Genomic DNA, 19,069 nt, shown 5'->3' on the forward strand with positions numbered 1-19,069 from the left:
ACTGTGTCAGGGGAGAGGGAAATGAGAGATATGGATGGGCAAGGTGGGAAAACGGTGTGGATCCATTTTTAGATTCCTGGTTATTTTGTGAAAGCAGTAAGTAATTATAGCAATCATCTTTCCAAAGACCTCAAAAAAATTCAATTTGCAGTTTTCGTTGAATAAAAATGCACTTACCTTTGGCCAAGTCCAACCACCCCACTGTAAATGCGGATGTCATCACTGGCTAACTAAACAAATGATTAGATTTCTAGATTTTAAAAGAGCTTTCACTGCCTCCAAAGCGACACAGCACAGCAAATATTTTTGCAACATTTTAAGACCACACACTTGCTCATTCCATTAAAAACTCTTTGTGATAGCTTATAATGGGCAAAAGGATAAAGGTGACACAAATAGTGCAACTGCAGACATGGATAAGCCTGGCAGAGCACAAAGGAAAGGTTAAGTGGAAACTCATATCCTGCAACATTTGCAATAATGCAAAAAATATGCAATTAATGCTGAAATTAATGCTATAATTAAACAGGTAGATTAAATAGGTAGCCAAGGAAGAATTTCAGAGTATTTTCATTCAAAATCCATTGACGTTTGTAGCACAAATGAATCAAAAGATGTTTAAAATAACATTTGCTTGTTTAGGTATAGATCAGTGTTTTTTTAGAACTCACTTCATACTAACCCTTGAAGCCAGGTTTACTCACTTCATACTAACCCTTGACACAATACCAGGTAACATTACCTACTCACTCATCTCCAGATCGCGAACAGCCTGTTCGAGATTTTAATGCAAAACGATTTATCATTAAAATATCAGCCAAATTGTCTTTCCAAGTGCCTTCCAAATTCTGAAACTATTCAATGCTTTGAGTCACATTGATCAAGCATGTGCTTGTGAAGACTTTGTTTGGGAAAGGTGAACTACATTCTGACTTTAATAAGAAAGTGGCATGAATACCCACAGTGCAAAAACAGACTTGTTAACATAATAAGAATTGTGTTAGCAATTCTTGTAACTGACAAAAAAGATGGAAAAATGAATGAAATAATGTCCATTACAGTTAAAATATATGAAATAGTACCTGGATGGTCATTCCACTCTGTAGCTTCATTCTGTTCCTCAACGGTGTAGCATTCAACCACTGGATTTACGTAGGTCAACTGCTCTGCGAACGTACAAGTCATTTCCTCATATTCAGCAGGATTTACTTGTTGTGCAGTGTCCAAGGGCACTTGTTCAAATTCTTCTGTAACATTGCTGATTTCTGAACTCTGTACTGCGGAAATCTGCACAGTTACAGGGCAATTGGTAGTTAAGGAGTACAATGGATCCTTCTCAACAATCTGTACTATAGTATTCAACATAGGAAGCTCTGCTGGCAACGAAGGGGTATCGTCTTCAACAATGGACCACTTGCATGGCAACTGAGTTTGGCATGAAGATGGTGGCTCATCAATCTCTGTCCTCTCATGCTCTCCATTTGTCTCTTCCACTTTGGAAGATTTCCCTCCCGAACTCAAGGCTTGTGGCTTGCCATTCACTTTATTTCCATCTTCACAACTGGGTTCACTAGCTTCGACATCAATGAGTTTCACATTGAAATATTCCTTGAATTTCGGATCCGAATCAGATTCATCACATGTCGACGTGTCTGATTCACACTTCATGTACAATTCATTGGACTGCCCTGCCTTCTTTCTGATTGCATTCCTTTTGGTTTTGCTCTTCTTTTTCTCCACAACGCACTCCTGCTGATTCAGAGTTTCCTCCGAGTGGCTGATGGTCAGCTTGCTCTTGACAGTGGGTTCAACGGCATGGGAATGGCAGGTTTTCTGCACAGGCTGCATGAGGTGTAGATACTGGTGGCCTGCCTCACACTGCCACACCACAGCCACCGAGCAGTCGCAAATCTGTTGAAGCTCAAACAGCAGCAGTTCCTGCTTGCACGTCTGCTTATGGTGCTCGTACCACACTACCAGAGTCTTCAACGAGTTAACTGCATGATTTCTTACTGTGGGCAAACAGCACAGAATCTAAATAACTGTGAACAGATAAGGGACTCGACCCAGAATTTCTGATCTATATATTGCAACTCCGCATCGCACCAATAAATCCTTTGTTAAATGAGATAGGAGCTTTAATCGCCAAATGCTGGCGTTTGGCCAGACATGTGCAGTTTGTACACAGTGTCAGTATATTACAAGTTTCTACACTAGCACTCACCAGGTCTTTCAGTGTGAAAGCTTTAAGTTATTAAGTATCTTGCATATTTTTTTTAAAATCTAGAAACACTCAGCAGGTCAAGCAACATCTCATTGCTAATTATCACTGATTTTTTCTTCAATTACTTTCCATATTTTAATTCAAGCGAAATTGAATAATTAAAATCCAATGCCATCTCCAAACTTTGGAAGCAACCTAATACACTTAACAAAGGGTTATATGAGGTCGGAATTCTGAGCACACTAACCCATCCATGTCACAATTTGAAGAAATTGATTTTTTTGGCTCTCACCTACATGAGTTATGTAGAAGTAAACCCTTTAGTGTTGCAAAACCTAATGGGATGCTTGACACAATGTTGTACAACCTGCGTGACTGATGTAAACTCAGCAATGTGATTAACACATTGATCTACTTGATCAAAAATCGTTTTCTTGGTGTGTACATATTTTGTTGTGCTTACCAACATTGGATATGTGATCACAGCCTTTGACTGAGGCACATCTCCCCTTGCTCAAGTAAACTAAACCAACTCTGATGTTTAATGATTTGAGGCCTTGGGTCTTGTTATGGATTGAGAATTCCACAGCGTAGGAAACTTGCAGGTATGCAGCAAAGAATCTATTACATAATGCCACACAAAGCAACAGTCAAACCACAAAATAAACTTTGTAGAAACACAATTAGTCAGTTATGACTTTTCAGTCAATGCAGTTTGTATTATGCAATCCAACCAACATGAAAGCTTCAAGAAGTGAATGGAAAAATAGATTAAATGAAAAACCAGGGAAAATTATTCTGTACAGGGCCAGATATTTTTGGCCTGTGTTGCAAAGAAGATTCACAACTTTGGCAGAAATAACCATGTCAAATGTTCTCTGCAATTGTTCATAGGCTCCCCTCAGCAACCCTGGGGAATTAGCAAAATATATAGCCAGTATCTGGAATCACTGGCCAGGAAAGCATGGATTTACTACACATTAGATTCCAACAGTTTACCTTGATAAATGCCTGGATTTTAAATGGGCTCCACTGGCAGTAAACCTGAAAACAGAAAATGGTGGAAATCTTCCTTCCCTGTTCTGATAAGGCGTCTTTGAACTTCAACATTAAATCTCTCTCCCTCACTCTGCAAATGTTGCCTGACCTGCTGAGTATGTCAAGCATTTGCTCTTTTATTTTTTTTCTCTTTTTGTTTTAAATTTCCAGCATATGCAGTTTTCTTTTGATGTTCATTACCTGGCTGAAAAGAACCTGTTGCATTTCAACATCGATAACAAAAGATTCACTGGGTTGCTGTGCAACAGAATCTCTGACCTAGCAAAAGTCGCTATGTCCTCTCTTCCACTGACAGCAATTAAATTCACCAATGTCGTTCAACACTGAACGTTGCCAAACGACAAATGACTGGAAATGGATCACCACCAAGTATCAAAGTATGCATTTGTAATTATACCATGTGACCATCAGTATACCATGTGAAGGAAAGAACTGCAGATGCTGGTTTAAATCGAAGGTAGACACAAAATGCTGGAGTAACTCAGTGGGACAGGCAGCATCTCTGGAGAGAATGGGCGACGTTTTGGGTCGAGACCCTTCTTCAAACGGGTGTAAATATACCAAACTGTCCAAATCTAAATAAGAAATAATTACATGGCCATGCAATTTCCACCCATCAATAGTTGAAATGGGAGTGACATGCAGGAAGCCAGCAAAACTGTAGCAGAGACAATCACAGGAATCCTGAAAAATCCCATGTCCACTCATAACAACCTGCCTGTTTATGAACAATCCCAGGAAAGCACAGAACTACGGTGGCACAGCAGTAGAGTTGCTGCCTTACAGCGAATGCAGCACCGGAGACCCGGGTTCCATCCCGACTACGGCTGCTGTCTGTACGGAGTTTGTACGTTCTCCCCGTGACCTGCGAGGGTTTTCTCCGAGATCTTTGGTTTCCTCCCACACTCCAAAGATATACAAGTATGTAGGTTAATTCCCTCGGTAAATGTAAAAAACAATTGTCCCTAGTGGGTGTAGGATAGTGTTGATGTGCGGGGATCGTTGGTTGGCGCGGACCCGGTGGGCCGAAAGGGCCTGTTTCCGCGCTGTATCTCTAAACTACACTAAACTAAACCATCCTCAATTTACTAGAAAATAAAGATTAGAATTGTTTTAATGGAGAAGTAAAGCTGGTTGCATGTATTCCTGCATTCACTGTCAAAAGTCAAAAAGAGCATCAAACTCACTCCATCATTTTGAGTATAACAGAAAAATGTACTGTCTTGTAATTACTGCTGTAAACCCCACTCTAAGTAACTCCTGAGATATTAATACAGAACTTCCTCAGCCAGCTGATCAACAAACTTACCTTTATGCGAGGATTTAATTTTCGAGTTCTGGTGTTCTGCTCCAGATTTGCTGTAATATATAATAAAATCATGAGGAGGGCAATTCGTGTTTTGCTATTCTTGAAAGGTTGGTACAAAGGTCAAGACAATAGGTTTTGCAGTATATAGACTGGCCTCATCAGTCACTTCAGAATTGGAAGGGAAGTAATCATTCTTGATTTCAAAGGACTGCCTTAAGAGATGCACATATGTACAATAACAATACTGGAGTAAATAGTACACAGTATCCAGCTCCTCTCTGATTAAATGGTCAACTCAATCCCAGAATCACCTACACCGTACTCATGATTATATTCAAAGGCCAAAATATTCCAACTGTTGAATAAAAGCATTTTATTCAAATTGGGAAAGACAAAGAACATGAAAACAGTTAAATACATACAAGTTTTTTTTTAATGTATCCAGGAAGACCACAAGACCTCAACAACATCACCAGACGTTCACTGTCAGAAGCTGAATCTAAACAGAAAATGATGATACTTCACCTTCCTAATTGGAAAGGTTATCAGGCAAAGTATGGTTTGGCTGCATTATGCAGACAGTGCTTATGAAAAATCTGCTTTCTTCAGTTACTAATGTATCTTTAGCTCCATGTGCACTGGCATCTAAAAGCATCTAGCATCACTGCAGTAATACATTGCCAGCACCTGGCAGCTTCGAGTATTTTGTTTCGATGAAACAAATATGTTGCCAACTTGTAACAATGAAATAATCATAACTTTTAGCACCTGACTATTGTTGTGATATTGCCTGGGACTACTTTGTGTATCCCAAGGACTACTTTGTTTGCATGTGCAGGAATGCGTATATAAGAGGTTGGTGTGATTGGGTGGTCACTCTGGATCCAGATGACCACGGAATAAACAGCCTGGAGTTGAGCTCCAGCATTGTAACCTTTTATACACGTGTACTTGTGGTCCGTCCAGAGTCACTAAAGGTACAACAGGTACCGGACCACGAAGTACAACATGGTGGCAGCGGTTTGGTGATTTGCCTAGAAAGGTAAAGAGAAACCCAAGCGGAAAAGGTTCACAAGTCATTAAAAAAATTAATTAAAACATTTTTTTTTTTTTAAAGTTTCCGGTGGTGAACCGACTGACTAGCACCACGAGTGCCATGGTTGCTAATATGGTGACTGCAATGTTTGGTCTGCTAGGAGCACCGACGGAGATCATCTCCGACAATGGTCCACAATTTGTGGGTGAAGCTTTCCAGTCCATGTGCAAGCAATGGGGAATCACCCATACAACGTCGTCGCCTAGGTACCCTCAGTCGAATGGGCTGGCTGAGCGCATGGTACGAACGGTGAAGTCTGTTATCAAGAAGTCCTTGGCAACAAGACAGAGTGTAGCAGCAGCTTTACTCAACTTGCGCACTACACCGATTGATTCCAAGTTACCGTCACCGGCGGAGATGATGTTTGGAAGACAGATTCGGACGCCTCTCCCCACGAACCTTGACATGAACAAGGCATACGAAGGGCAGAGGACCTTTGAGCGACTTGAGGAGCGTAAGCAGAATATGAAGGCACAGTTTGACAGTTCAGTCAAGAGACATGACTTGTTGCCATTGCACTCTGGACAGAAGGTCCGGGTTCTGGATAGAGCGAATCAGGTCTGGGTTCCAGCAGAAGTGAGATCGGTCTGCGACGAACCCCAGTCAAGGTCTTACATTATTGAGACGCCGAATGGAAATCGGTTCAGGAGGAATCGAGTGCAGTTGAGAGATCTTCCACTGGAGAAGCCAGGGGTTGGTCCCCATTGTGTCCCCCCAGACAGCGATAGGGTTGAGACCCAATGTGAAGCGGAGGAACGACCGGCCCGTAATGATGATGGGGATTATGTGACACGCTCGGGACGTGCCAGTAAGAAACCTGCACGTTACTGTTGATATTTGTTAATGTTTTATGGTGTTTCAAAAAAACGTTTGTGTTGAGAGTTTGTTGTTACATATATATATATATATATATTTCTTTTATAAGACAAGGGGGATGTTGTGATATTGCCTGGGACTACTTTGTGTATCCCAAGGACTACTTTGTTTGCATGTGCAGGAATGCGTATATAAGAGGTTGGTGTGATTGGGTGGTCACTCTGGATCCAGATGACCACGGAATAAACAGCCTGGAGTTGAGCTCCAGCATTGTAACCTTTTATACACGTGTACTTGTGGTCCGTCCAGAGTTACTAAAGGTACAACAGGTACCGGACCACGAAGTACAACAACTATCTGACCCACGCCCTAATGGCTGCAACTGTACTTGGGAGGCTCGGGATAATAAGAGTATTAAAAATACTGTAAGTGTTCAGATTTGGCACAGTTTGCTACATGCTGTAAGTGAATGCAATCAATTTAAATAAGTTAAAGTTTCAGTACCCAACCAACACCGATGCATTTGGTTTGGGCCAGGTTTAACTTGAAACTTTGATTCTGGTTGACCTGCAGTCTTTTTTCAATATTCTCTGTCTATTTTTATTTAAAGACAGAGATCTATCCTTGGCATCAGATGGTATTAGGATTATTTGAGATTCAGTTTTAATTTTAATTTTAGATTGTGCATTATGTTCAACATAGAAAATAGGGCATTCGGCCCTTCGAGCCAGCACCGCCATTCAATATGATCATGGCTGATCATCCAAAATCAGTACCCTGTTCCTGCTTTCACCCCATAATCCCTTGATTCCGTTAGCCCTAAGAGCTATATCTAACTCCCTCTTTAATACATCCACATAATGCCACATAATGCAACAAGTACATTAAAGTAAGAATAACTGCAAGTGAAGGTACAAAGCAACATAGTGTATGAAGACTCTGAGCATGTTGTATCAATTTTTAAGTGTCAATTTGCTAGAAACACTGAGTTTCTGCAGAGAAGGGCCACAATTGCTGTTTAAGTTTAGAATTCTGAAAAGGAGGCATATGTTCTGGGAAAGACAAAAAAGCAACACAGTGGCACAGTGGTAGAGTTACAACCTTAGAGTACCAGAGACCAAGGTTTGATCCTGACTATGGGTGCTGTCTGTATGGAGTTTGTACATTTTCTCTGTGACTGCGTGGGTTTCCTCCGGGTGCTCCGGTTTCCTCCCACACTCCAAAGATGTGCAGGTTCGTAGGTTAATTGGCTTTGGCAAAATTGTAAATTGTCCCTTGTGTTTGTGTGTAGTTTAGTTTGACTTCTGAAAATTGTTCCTAGTGTGTAGGATAGAACTAGTTTACGGTTGATCGCTGGTTGACGTGAACTTGGTTGGCCCAAGGACATGTTTCCACACTATATCTCTGAACCTAAAACTAAAGCACACACAGAAACATACCACAAACAGAATTTTGCCAGCTGAGACAGCCAAAATTCAACAATGACACTGAGAAAAATACTGTAGTTATCCAAAAGCTTTCATAACTTTGATCACAAGGTAAATTCAAGGAAAGTGTAATGTAACGTAGGAATCAGCCCTATCTGAGCAAGGCTCCTGAAGATGTTTGGGAGACTGAAATCAATGGTCAGATAACAGAGGATGCAGCATAAGAGCAGCCACAGAACCAGACCACAGCTCCAACAGGAGAAACTGAAACAACCATTGAAGACTAGACATGAGGGAACCATTCACCAATCAAAACATTGTCAATTAAATATTCCAGGATTTCATTGTTTCAGATGTGATAGAATCGGAGGGGCAAGAGGTGGGGGTGTTGCATTGCTTGTCAGGGAGGATATCACAGCAGTGCTTTGGCAGGATAGACTAGAAGGCTCGATTAGGGAGGCTGTTTGGGTGGAACTCAGAAATGAGAAAGGTTTAGCAACACTTGTAGGGGTGTATTATAGACCGCCAAATAGGGAACGAGAATTGGAAGAGCAAATATGTAAGGAGATAGCAGGTATTAGTAGTAAGCACAGAGTAGTGATTGTGGGTGATTTCAATTTTCCGTACATAGACTGGGAATCACATTCTGTTAAAGGACTGGATGGTTTGGAGTTTGTAAAATGTGTGCAGGATAGGTTTTTGCAGCAATACGTAGAGGTACCTACCAGAGAAGGGGCAGTGTTGGACCTCCTGTTGGGAAATGAGACAGGTCAGGTGACGGAGGTATGTGTTGAGGAGCACTTTGGGTCTAGTGATCACAATGCCATTAGTTTCAATATAATTATGGAGAAGGTCAAATCTGGACCAAGGGTTGAGATTTTGGATTGGAGAAAGGCTAATTTTGAGGAGATGAGAAAGGATTTAAAAGGAGTGAAATGGAACTTTTTGTTTTATGAAAAGGATATAATAGAGAAATGGTGGATATTTAAAGGTGAAATTTTGAGAGTACAGAGTCTTTATGTCCCTGTTCGGTGGAAAGGAAAGAATACTAATTTGAAAGAGCCGTGGTTTTCCAGGGAAATTGGACACGGTTCGGAAAAAGAGGGAGATATACAATAAATATAAGCGGCAGGGAGTAAATGAGGTTCTTGAGGAATATAAAGAATGTAAAAGGAATCTTAAGAAGGAAATTAGAAAAGCGAAAAAAAGATATGAGGCTGTTTTGGCAAGTAATGTAAAAGTAAACCCCAAGGGGTTCTACAGATATGTCAATAGCAAAAGGATAGCGAGGGATAAAATTGGTCCATTAGAGAGTCAGAGTGGACAGCTATGTGCTGAGCCGGAAGAAATGGGGGAGATATTAAACAATTTCTTTTCTTCGGTATTCACCGAGGAGAAGGATATTGAATTATGTGAGGTAAGCGAAACAAGTAGAGTAGTGATGGAAATTATGAGGATTAAAGAAGAGGAGGTACGGACACTTTTGAAAAATATAAAAGTGGATAAGTCTCCAGGTCCTGATAGGATATTCCCTAGGACATTGAGGGAAGTTAGTGCAGAAATAGCAGGGCTATGACGGAAATATTTCAAACGTCATTAGAAACGGGGATGGTGCCGGAAGATTGGCGCATTGCGCATGTTGTGCCTTTGTTTAAAAAAGGTTCTAAAAGTAAACCTAGCAATTATAGACCTGTTAGTTTGACGTCTGTGGTGGGAAAATTAATGGAAAAGATACTTAGGGACAATATATATAATTATTTGGATAAACAAGGCCTGATTAGAAACAGTCAACATGGATTTGTGCCTGGAAGGTCATGTTTGACTAATCTTCTTGAATTTTTTGAAGAGGTTACCAGGGAAATTGATAAGGGCAAGGCTGTGGATGTTGTCTATATGGACTTCAGTAAGGCATTTGACAAGGTTCCACATGGAAGGTTGATTAAGAAGGTTAAATCGTTGGGTATTAATAGTGAGGTTGCAAGATGGATTCAACAATGGCTGAATGGGAGATACCAGAGGGTAATGGTTGACAATTGTATGTCAGGTTGGAGGCCAGTGTCTAGTGGAGTACCCCAAGGATCTGTGTTGGGTCCACTGTTTGTCATTTACATTAATGATCTGGATGATGGTGTGGCAAATTGGATTTGTAAATATGCAGATGATACTAAGATAGGTGGTGTAGTTAATAATGAAGTAGAGTTTCAAAGTCTACAGAGAGACTTGGGCCTTTTGGAAGGGTGGGCTGAAAGATGGCAGATGGAGTTTAATGCTGATAAGTGTGAGGTGCTGCATTTTGGTAGGACAAATCAAAATAGGACGTACAGGGTAAATGGTAGGGAATTGAGGAATGCAGTGGAACAGAGGGATCTGGGAATAACTGTGCATTGTCCCCTGAAGGTGGAATCTCATGTGGATAGGGTGGTGAAGAAGGCGTTTGGTATGCTTGCCTTTATAAATCAGAGCATCGAATATATAAGTTGGGATGTAATGTTAAAATTGTACAGGGCATTGGTGAGGCCGAATCTGGAGTATGGTGTGCAGTTCTGGTCGCCAAATTATAGGAAGGATGTTGACAAAATGGAGAGGGTACAGAGGAGATTTACTAGAATGTTGCCTGGGTTTCAGCACTTAATATCATATCATATCATATATATACAGCCGGAAACAGGCCCTTTCGGCCCACCAAGTCCGTGCCGCCCAGCGATCCCCGTACATTAACACTAGGGACAATTTTTACATTTACCCAGCCAATTAACCTACATACCTGTACGTCTTTTGGAGTGTGGGAGGAAACCGAAGATCTCGGAGAAAACCCACGCAGGTCACGGGGAGAACGTACAAACTCCTTACAGTGCAGCACCCGTAGTCAGGATCGAACCTGAGTCTCCGGCGCTGCATTCGCTGTAAAGCAACAACTCTACCGCTGCGCTACCTGAAGCTACAGAGAGAGGTTGAACAGGTTGGGTCTTTATTCATTGGAGCGTCGAAGGTTGAGGGGGGACTTGATAGAGGTTTTTAAAATTTTAAGAGGGACGGACAGAGTTGACGTGGGTAGGCTTTTCCCTTTGAGAGTGGGGAAGATTCCAACAAGGGGACATAGCTTCAGAATTGAGGGACAAAAGTTTAGGGGTAACATGAGGGGTAACTTCTTTACTCAGAGGGTGGTGGCTGAATGGAATGGGCTTCCGGTGGAAGTGGTGGAGGCAGGCTCGATTTTATTATTTAAGAGTAAATTGGATAGGTATATGGATAAGAGGGGATTAGAGGGTTATGGTCTGAGAGCAGGTAGATGAGACTAGGTCAGAGAGAGTGGTCGGCGTGGACTGGTAGGGCCGAACGGGCCTGTTTCCGTGCTGTAGTTGTTATATGGTTATATGGTTCTCTGAAGTACCGAAGATAGACTCAAAATGCTGGAGTAACTCAACAGGACAGCAAGCATAGACACAAAATGCTGGAGTATCTCCAGAGAGAAGGAATGGGTGACGTTTCGGGTTGAGACCCTTCTTCAGACTCCCACACCAGATTCACGACTAACTACTTTCCGACAACCATCAGGTTCTTGAACTTGCATGCTCAACTCTAATCCTACCTCAGCAATAGAACAATACAGATTACCACTTGCACTACCATGGACTTCTCCTTCTTGTATTTTGCACCAATGTCTAGTTTTTGCAGTGTTTAACCTTTTCACATACGGGAGATTGGTGAGCAAAATTAGAGCACATGGTATTGGGGGTAGGGTGTTGACATGGACAGAGAATTGGTTGGCAGACAGGAAGCAAAGAGTAGGAGTAAGTGGGTCTTTTGCAGAATGGCAGGCATTGGCGAGTGGAGTGTCGCAAGGCTCAGTGTTGGGGCCGTAACTGTTTACCATATATATTAATGATTTGGATGAAGGAATTAGAAGCAACACTAGCAAGTGTGCAGATGACACATAGCTGGATGGCAGTATAAACTGTGAAGAGGATGTTAGGAGGTTGCAGGGTGACCTGGACAGGTTGAGTGAGTGGGCAGATGCAGTATAATATAGATAAATGTGAGGTTATCCACTTTGGCGGCAAAAACAAGGTGGCAGATTATTATCTCAATGGTGTCAGGTTAGGTAAGGGGGAAGTGCAGCGAGACCTGGGTGTCCTTGTACATCAGTCACTGAAAGTTGGCGTGCAGGTACAGCAGGCAGTGAAGAAAGCTAATGGCCTTCATAACGAGAGGATTTCAGTATAGGAGTAAAGAGGTTCTTCTGCAGTTGTATAAGGCCCTGGTGAGACCACATCAGGAATATTGTGTACAGTTTTGGTCTCCTAATTTGAGGAAGGACATCCTTGTAATTGAGGCAGTGCAGCGTAGGTTCACGACATTGATCCATGGGATGGCGGGACTGTCATATGAGGAAAGATTGCAAAGACTAGGCTTGTATTCACTGGAGTTTAGAAGGATGAGAGGGGATCTTAATAGAGACATATAAAATATTAAAAGGACTGGACAAGCGAAATGCAGCAAAAATGCTCCCAATGTTGGGCGAGTCCAGAACCAGGGGCCACAGTCTTAGTATAAAAGGGAGCCCATTTAAAACTGAGGTGAGAAGGAACTTTTTCACCCAGAGTGTTGTGAATTTCTGGAATTCTCTGCCACAGATGGCAGTGGAGGCCAAATCACTGGATGGATTTAAGTTAGATAGAGCTCTAGGGGCTAGTGGAATCAAGGGATATGGGGAGAAGCCAGGCATGGGTTATGGATTGTGGATGATCAGCCATGATCACAATGCCGGTGCTGCCTCGAAGGGCCGAATGGCCTCCTCCTGCACCTATTTTTCTATGTTTCTATATAACTTATGTATAAAGTATGGTTTGTGTGTTGTCTGAGTCTATGTGCTGCTGGAAGTAACGTTTTCATTGTACCTGATCATACTTGTGCACATGACAATAAACTCGATTTGACATATGAATCTGCATTAGGATTTGTGATAAACGCTCATGTTAAAAGCAGAGCAGTTTATATTGAATAGTACTTAAATTGCATGACCATTGATGCATACAATTTGATTATATTGGTGCATGAGGAGTAAAGACTAATGTGATAAATGTTCACATCAAAGCACAACTAAAATAAAATGGAGAAAGCACATGCCATCTAGTGGCAATACAACAAAAATAAGCACCAAGCATTTCTGTGTCACACGGGGTTGCCAAGGTGATGAAAACACAGAATCGGCTTGTGAATAATTCTAAGCCAAACTTAAAACTGACTGAGAAAGAAACATTTACTTAAAGTGGGTACAGTTATTGAAGGCAGCAAAATTCAAAAGTGTTAACTTAGATTTTGTGGACTGACCTCAGCTTATACTCTTACACAGTTGCATGGCAGTGCAAAGTTGTCAGAAACAAGACAGTACAGGTGCACCATCGATTTTCCGGCAGCCTTTGATCCACGGCCTTGCTGTATTTTCCCTTTTTTCTGGACCAACAGAGGTCACGGCCTCCAGGGGACAAGAAACACAAAATTGGCTGCGGAGGTCAGCTATGGGAACATATCTGCTGACTCAGGCCGTACCAGAGTTCCAAAGCCCCTGCCGCAGATGGCAAATTTAACCCACTGATCGGTCACAGAATTCAGCTCTTGGAACAGATCTGCCAGTTCCAGCCTGTCCACAATTCCAGAGTCCAGACGCCTGGAACAAATTCGACCTGCTGATCGGTGCTGAAGCCCTGATGAGGTCGAGATCGGCCACCTCACCCAGCCTGGAGGCCACATGTTTGGGGCGATTTTATGTGCACTCACAATTTTGTCCGGATTAAAGGAGATGTCCAGACCACTAGTTGCCAGAAAATCAGTGGTAACCCTGTACTATCAACATAGATTGACACAAAATGCTGGAGTAACACAGCAGGACAAGCAGTGTAAGAAAATAACTGCAGATGCTGGTACAAATCGACGGTATTTATTCACAAAATGCTGGAGTAACTCAGCAGGTCAGGCAGCATCTCAGGAGGGAAGGAATGGGTGACGTTTCGGGTCGAGACCCTTCTTCAGACTCACGTTTCAGGTCGAGACCCTTCTTCAGACTGTTCCTGAGATGCTGCCTGACCTGCTGAGTTACTCCAGCATTTTGTGAATAAATAGCAGGACAAGCAGCATCTCTTGAGAGAAGGAATGGGTGAAGTTTCGGGTCGAGACCTATCTACAGACTCGACCCGAAACGTCAATTCCTTCTCTCCATAGATGCTCCCTGTCTCGCTGAGTTATTCCAGCTTTTTGTGTCTATCTTCGGTTTAAACCGGCATCACCAGTTCCTTCCTACACTGCATTATCAGCTTCTCAGGTAGCCATAAACAGTCCAAGGGAAAAGGAATGGACAGGGGTTGGGAAGGGTTTGGGTAGTGGGAGTATAGTTGCAGTATTGGAAGGGGGGGTGTAATTAAAACAGGTATATAGTTCTTCTCACAGAGAATGTAATCTCAAGACTTCTTCACCAAAAGGATTGCAGAAGCTAGATGGTTGGTGGTATTTAAAGAAAGACTACAGAAGAATTCCAATAATCTCCCATCAGATTATTTGGAAATCCCAGTGACTTGGTATCTGGCTGACTGGGAAATGTTCCCTGCAATCCCTTAAAGGATCCCTGTGCTCCACTCAAACTCACTGGGACCCATTTCATCTAAACTCACCAGGGCCCTGTTTTCAATGCTCCCTTTACCCTCATCAGGGCCCTGTTGCCTCTCCCTTTAAACTTATTAGAGCCAATTTCCTACACTCTCTTTACATTTACTGGGGTCCCAGTTCCCAAATGCTTTTTAATCTCACGCACCCATTCGCAACATTCCATTTAATCTTACTGGAAACGTCAGTTGCATAAATCACGCATTGAGAAATTTGCTCAAATTCTTTGAGGATGTAACAGGGAGAGTTAACATAGAAAATAGGTGCAGAGGTACGCCATTCAGGCCTTCGAGCCAGCACCGCCATTCAATGTGATCATGGCTGATCATCCACAATCAGTACCCCATTCCTGCCTTTTCCCCATATCCCTTGATTCTATTAGCCCTAAGAGCTCTATCTAACTCTCTTTTGAAAGTATCCAGTGAATCGGCCTTCACTGCCTTCTGAGGAAGAGAATTCCACAAATTCACAACTCTCCGGGTGAAAAAGTTTTCCTCATCTCAGTTCTGAATGGCCTCCCCCTTATTCTTAAACTACGGCCCCTGGTTCTGGACTCCCCCAACATTGGGAACATTTTTCCTGCATCTAGCTTGTCCAGTCCTTTTATAATTTTATATGTTTCTATAAGATCCCCTCCCATCCTTCTAAATTCCAGTGAACGCAAGCCCAGTCGTTCCATTTTTCATAATATGACAGTCCCGCCATCCCGGGAATTGACCTCGTGAACCTAAGTTGCACTCCCTCAATAGCAAGTTAATAGAGAATAATCTGCAGGTGTGGCGCATTGACATTTCTGAAAGACATTTTACAATTTGATAAGAGGCTGGTGCATAAATTAAGAGTCCAAGATATTGGAGGAAGTGTGCTAACATGGCTGAAAACTGGCTGTTACATACAGTCGAAACTAGAGTTGGAATAAATGAGTAATTTTCAGTGGAGTAGTCACTCAATTGTTTAAGACTTACATTAATGACTTGGTAGAGGGAAGGAAATGTAAAGATTCCAAGTGTGCCGATGATACAAAAATAGGTGGAAAGACAGGATATGATGATGGCATTGTAATTTTGCAATGGGACATCCGGTTAAAAACCTGGCAGATGGATGTGTGTGGCCATGCACCAGTATCAGGAAGTAAAATGAGGATTATTATATACATGGAGTGAGAGAGACTGCAAATGATTGGGGTTTGGAGAGATTGAGGTGTTCCCATGGAGGAATCACAAAATTAGCAAGCAAATCCAATCTGTAAATTAGCATGCAAGATGTTATGTTGCCGTTCAGTGTAAGATAGCTGGAATTTAAGTAAGCATTTAGGCACATTTTTTGGTCCTCTTATCTAAATATAGCGATTCCGGACTGTCAAAGCAGCCACAGCCAGAAATAAAAACAGCTTTTTTTCCACGAGTGATAGTTCTACTCAATAACCAAAGTCTGTAGTCTCTTTTTTGTTCTGGGTTATTTTCACCCACATGTTTAGACCGTAATGCTGTATCCTTATTGTTTTGATGTGGTTATGCTTTATTTGTAATTGTTAACTGTATGTTTGTGTTGTCATTTGTGAGTGGAGCACCAAGGCACGTTCCTTGTATATGCACATACTTGGCCAATAAACTTATTCATGCATTCATATATAGTGGCATTGAAAGCAGTCCAATGGGGAATCACCGTGCTAATTCCTAGGATGGCAACGTTGCGCCTCAACTGACACTATACAGTCCAGGTCTGTATTCCTTGGAGCTAAGGAGAATCAGACACTTACTTCAAACCTACAAGATCCAAAAGGGGCTTAACAGGGTAAATGTTGACATATTTTGACAAATTAGGGACCATACAATTACAAAATAAGGTCAGTCATTCAAAACTGAGGTGTGTAGAAATGTCTTCATTCTGAGGACACGAAATCTCTGGCAGGGTCGCAAGTGTCCGGGGAGCAGGAATTGGCAGAGCTGGGGATCGGATGCTGAGTTGGTGTCCCTGGGGAAGGGAAGAGAAGGAAGGGGAGAGGAGAGGGCAACGTTGGGGGGAGGAGAAAATGGGGCATTGGTGAGGAGAGTGGCCGTGCCAGCGGACAGGTGAGGGGGGAGTGCGCTGAGGGAGGGGAAAAGGGGAAGACATGGGAGGTGGCGAGGGAAGCGGCAGGCGGAGTGGGTATGGAAAGGAGAGTAGAGGATGCAGGGAGAAGGGGATGGCACTGGGGGGGGTGGGGGGGGGAGAAAGGGAGATGGGGGAGTTGCCTGGTGGAGGTGAGGGGGAGACAGCACTGGTGGGAAGGGAGACGGGGAACACGGTGTGGAGGGGTGAGAGTAGGCAACTGAGGGGCGTTGGCAGGGGACAGTATTAAGGGGGCAGGTGCAACATCAGGGGACAGGGCCAGTCTCGGTAGCGGGGGGGGGGGGGGCGAATGAGCAGCCTCGTCTCGGGCAGGGCCAGTGGCAAGGTGGGGGAGGGGTAAGCAACCGGAGAGCGGGATCAGCGCCGAGGGGGCGGGGGCTGTCAGCGCGGTGGGGGCTGTCAGCGCGGTGGGGAGGGGTCAGCGCGGTGGGGAGGGGTCAGCGCGGTGGGGAAGGATCAGCGCGGTGGGGAAGGATCAGCGCGGTGGGGAAGGGGACAGCGCGGTGGGGAGGGGTCAACGCGGTGGGGAGGGGTCAGCGCGGTGGGGAGGGGTCAGCGCGGTGGGGAGGGGTCAGCGCGGTGGGGAGGGGTCAGCGCGGTGAGGAAGGATCAGCACGGTGGGGAGGGGGACAATGCGGTGGGGAGGGGTCAGCGCGGTGGGCAGTGGTCAGCGCGGTGGGGAAGGATCAGCGCGGTGGGGAGGGGTCAGCGCGGTGGGGAAGGATCAGCACGGTGGGGAGGGGGACAATGCGGTGGGGAGGGGTCAGCGCGGTGGGGAGGGGTCAGCGCGGTGGGGAGTGGTCAGCGCGGTGGGGAGGGGTCAGTGCGGTGGGGAGCTGTCAGCGCGGTGGGGAGGGGTCAGCGCGGTGGGGAGTGGTCAGCGCGGTGGGGAGTGGTCAGCGCGGTGGGGAGGGGTCAGCGCGGTGGGGAGGGGTCAGCGCGGTGGGGAGCTGTCAGCGCGGTGGGGAGGGGTCAGCGCGGTGGGGAGGGGGGCTCAGTGTAATGGAGAGGGGTCAGTGTGGTGGGGGGAGGGGTCAGCGCGGTGGGGGAGGGGTCAGCACGGTGGGGAGGGGTCAGTGCGGTGGGGAGGGGGGCTCAGTGTAATGGGGAGAGGTCAGCGTGGTGAGGGGAGGGGTCAGCGCGGTGGGGGGTCAGCACGGTGGGGGTCAGTGCAGTGGGGAGGGGGGTCTAGGGACTAGGGGCGGGGCTGACAATAGGGGCGGAGTCAGGGACCAGGGGCGGGGCTGGGAATAGGGGGCGGAGTCAGGGACTAAGGGGCGGGGCAGCGCAGAAGGGGACGGAGTCGGGGACAGGGGCGGGGCTTAGAACAGGGGGCGGAGTCAGAGACTAGGGGCGGGGTCGGGAACTAGGGGCGGGGCTGAGAATAGGGACGGTCAGGGACTAGGGGCGGGGCTGAGAATAGGGGCGGAGTCAGAGACTAGGGGCGGGGTCAGAGACTAGGGGCGGGGCTGCGAATAGGGGGCGGGGTCAGGGACAAGGGGCGGGGCTGGGAATAGGGGGCGGGACCGGGGGACGGTGTCCGCGCCGCGAGGGTGGGGGAATGGCCGGGCCGGGCGCCGTCACCTCGGCCGCTGCTCCAGCTGCAGCAGGTGCTCCGCCAGCCGCTTGTCGGACCAGCCGTAGCGCTCCCGCAGCGCCGCCCACACGCCGAACGTCTCGCCGATGTAGATGCGCCGGTTGTCGTACTTCTTGCGGCTGTTGACCCGCTGCCGCAAGCGGTCGCTGTCGCTCAGCCTCGGCCGCCCGCGGCCCCTCTTGGTCGCCTCGGCTGCGGCGGGACCGGAGCCTGCCCCTTCCTCTGCCTCTGCCTCCGGCCCAGCGACCGACTCCGCGCCCTCCGCCATCTTGCCTCCGGTGTACACAAACCACCTGCACTTCCGGGCCAGAGGGCACGCCCTCACCAACATGGCCGCCCTCACCCAACATGGCCGCCCTCACCAACATGGCCGCCCACCCGCGCCGGAAGTCAGGTCCGCTCGCCCTCACCCACATGTGCAGGTGAACATTGGCCTGCAGGTGCTGGTTCACATTACCATAGACACAAAATCTGCTTCTTGTATCTTGTGGGCACCACTTATGAAGGGTCCACCAGGGACTATACTGGAAGTATCCTTTACCTACTCAGGACAATTTTTAACACTATCCTACACCCACTAGGGACAATTTTTACATTTATACCAAGCCAATTAACCTACAAACCTGTACGTCTTTGGAGTGTGTAAGGAAACCGAAGATCTCGGAGAAAACACACAGGGCTGTACAAACACACAGGAATGTACAAACACCGTACAGACAGTACCCGTAGTTAGAATCAAACCCGGGTCTCCAGCGCTGCATTCGCTGTAAGG

General features: G+C 45.4%; 1 protein-coding gene across 2 annotated transcripts in view; it reads right to left on the reverse strand.

The window, feature by feature from the left end:
• Positions 1-18,571, reverse strand: part of znf653 (zinc finger protein 653) — a 69,138-nt gene extending 50,567 nt beyond the window's left edge. For both annotated transcript variants that reach the window (XR_013549444.1, XM_078429565.1), the window contains exons 1-3: positions 18,285-18,571; positions 4,593-4,642; positions 1,083-2,012 (exon numbers count right to left, since the gene is read on the reverse strand). Coding sequence is in view for 1 of the 2 variants with exons in the window: in XM_078429565.1 (XP_078285691.1) it covers positions 1,083-2,012; positions 4,593-4,642; positions 18,285-18,565 (1,261 nt within the window). In the remaining variant the exon portion in view is untranslated. The remainder of the gene's footprint in view (positions 1-1,082; positions 2,013-4,592; positions 4,643-18,284) is intronic.
• Between the last annotated feature and the right edge of the window lie 498 nt (positions 18,572-19,069).

Source organism: Rhinoraja longicauda, chromosome 37 (assembly GCF_053455715.1).
Source record: "Rhinoraja longicauda isolate Sanriku21f chromosome 37, sRhiLon1.1, whole genome shotgun sequence".
Taxonomy (NCBI): Eukaryota; Metazoa; Chordata; class Chondrichthyes; order Rajiformes; family Arhynchobatidae; genus Rhinoraja; species Rhinoraja longicauda.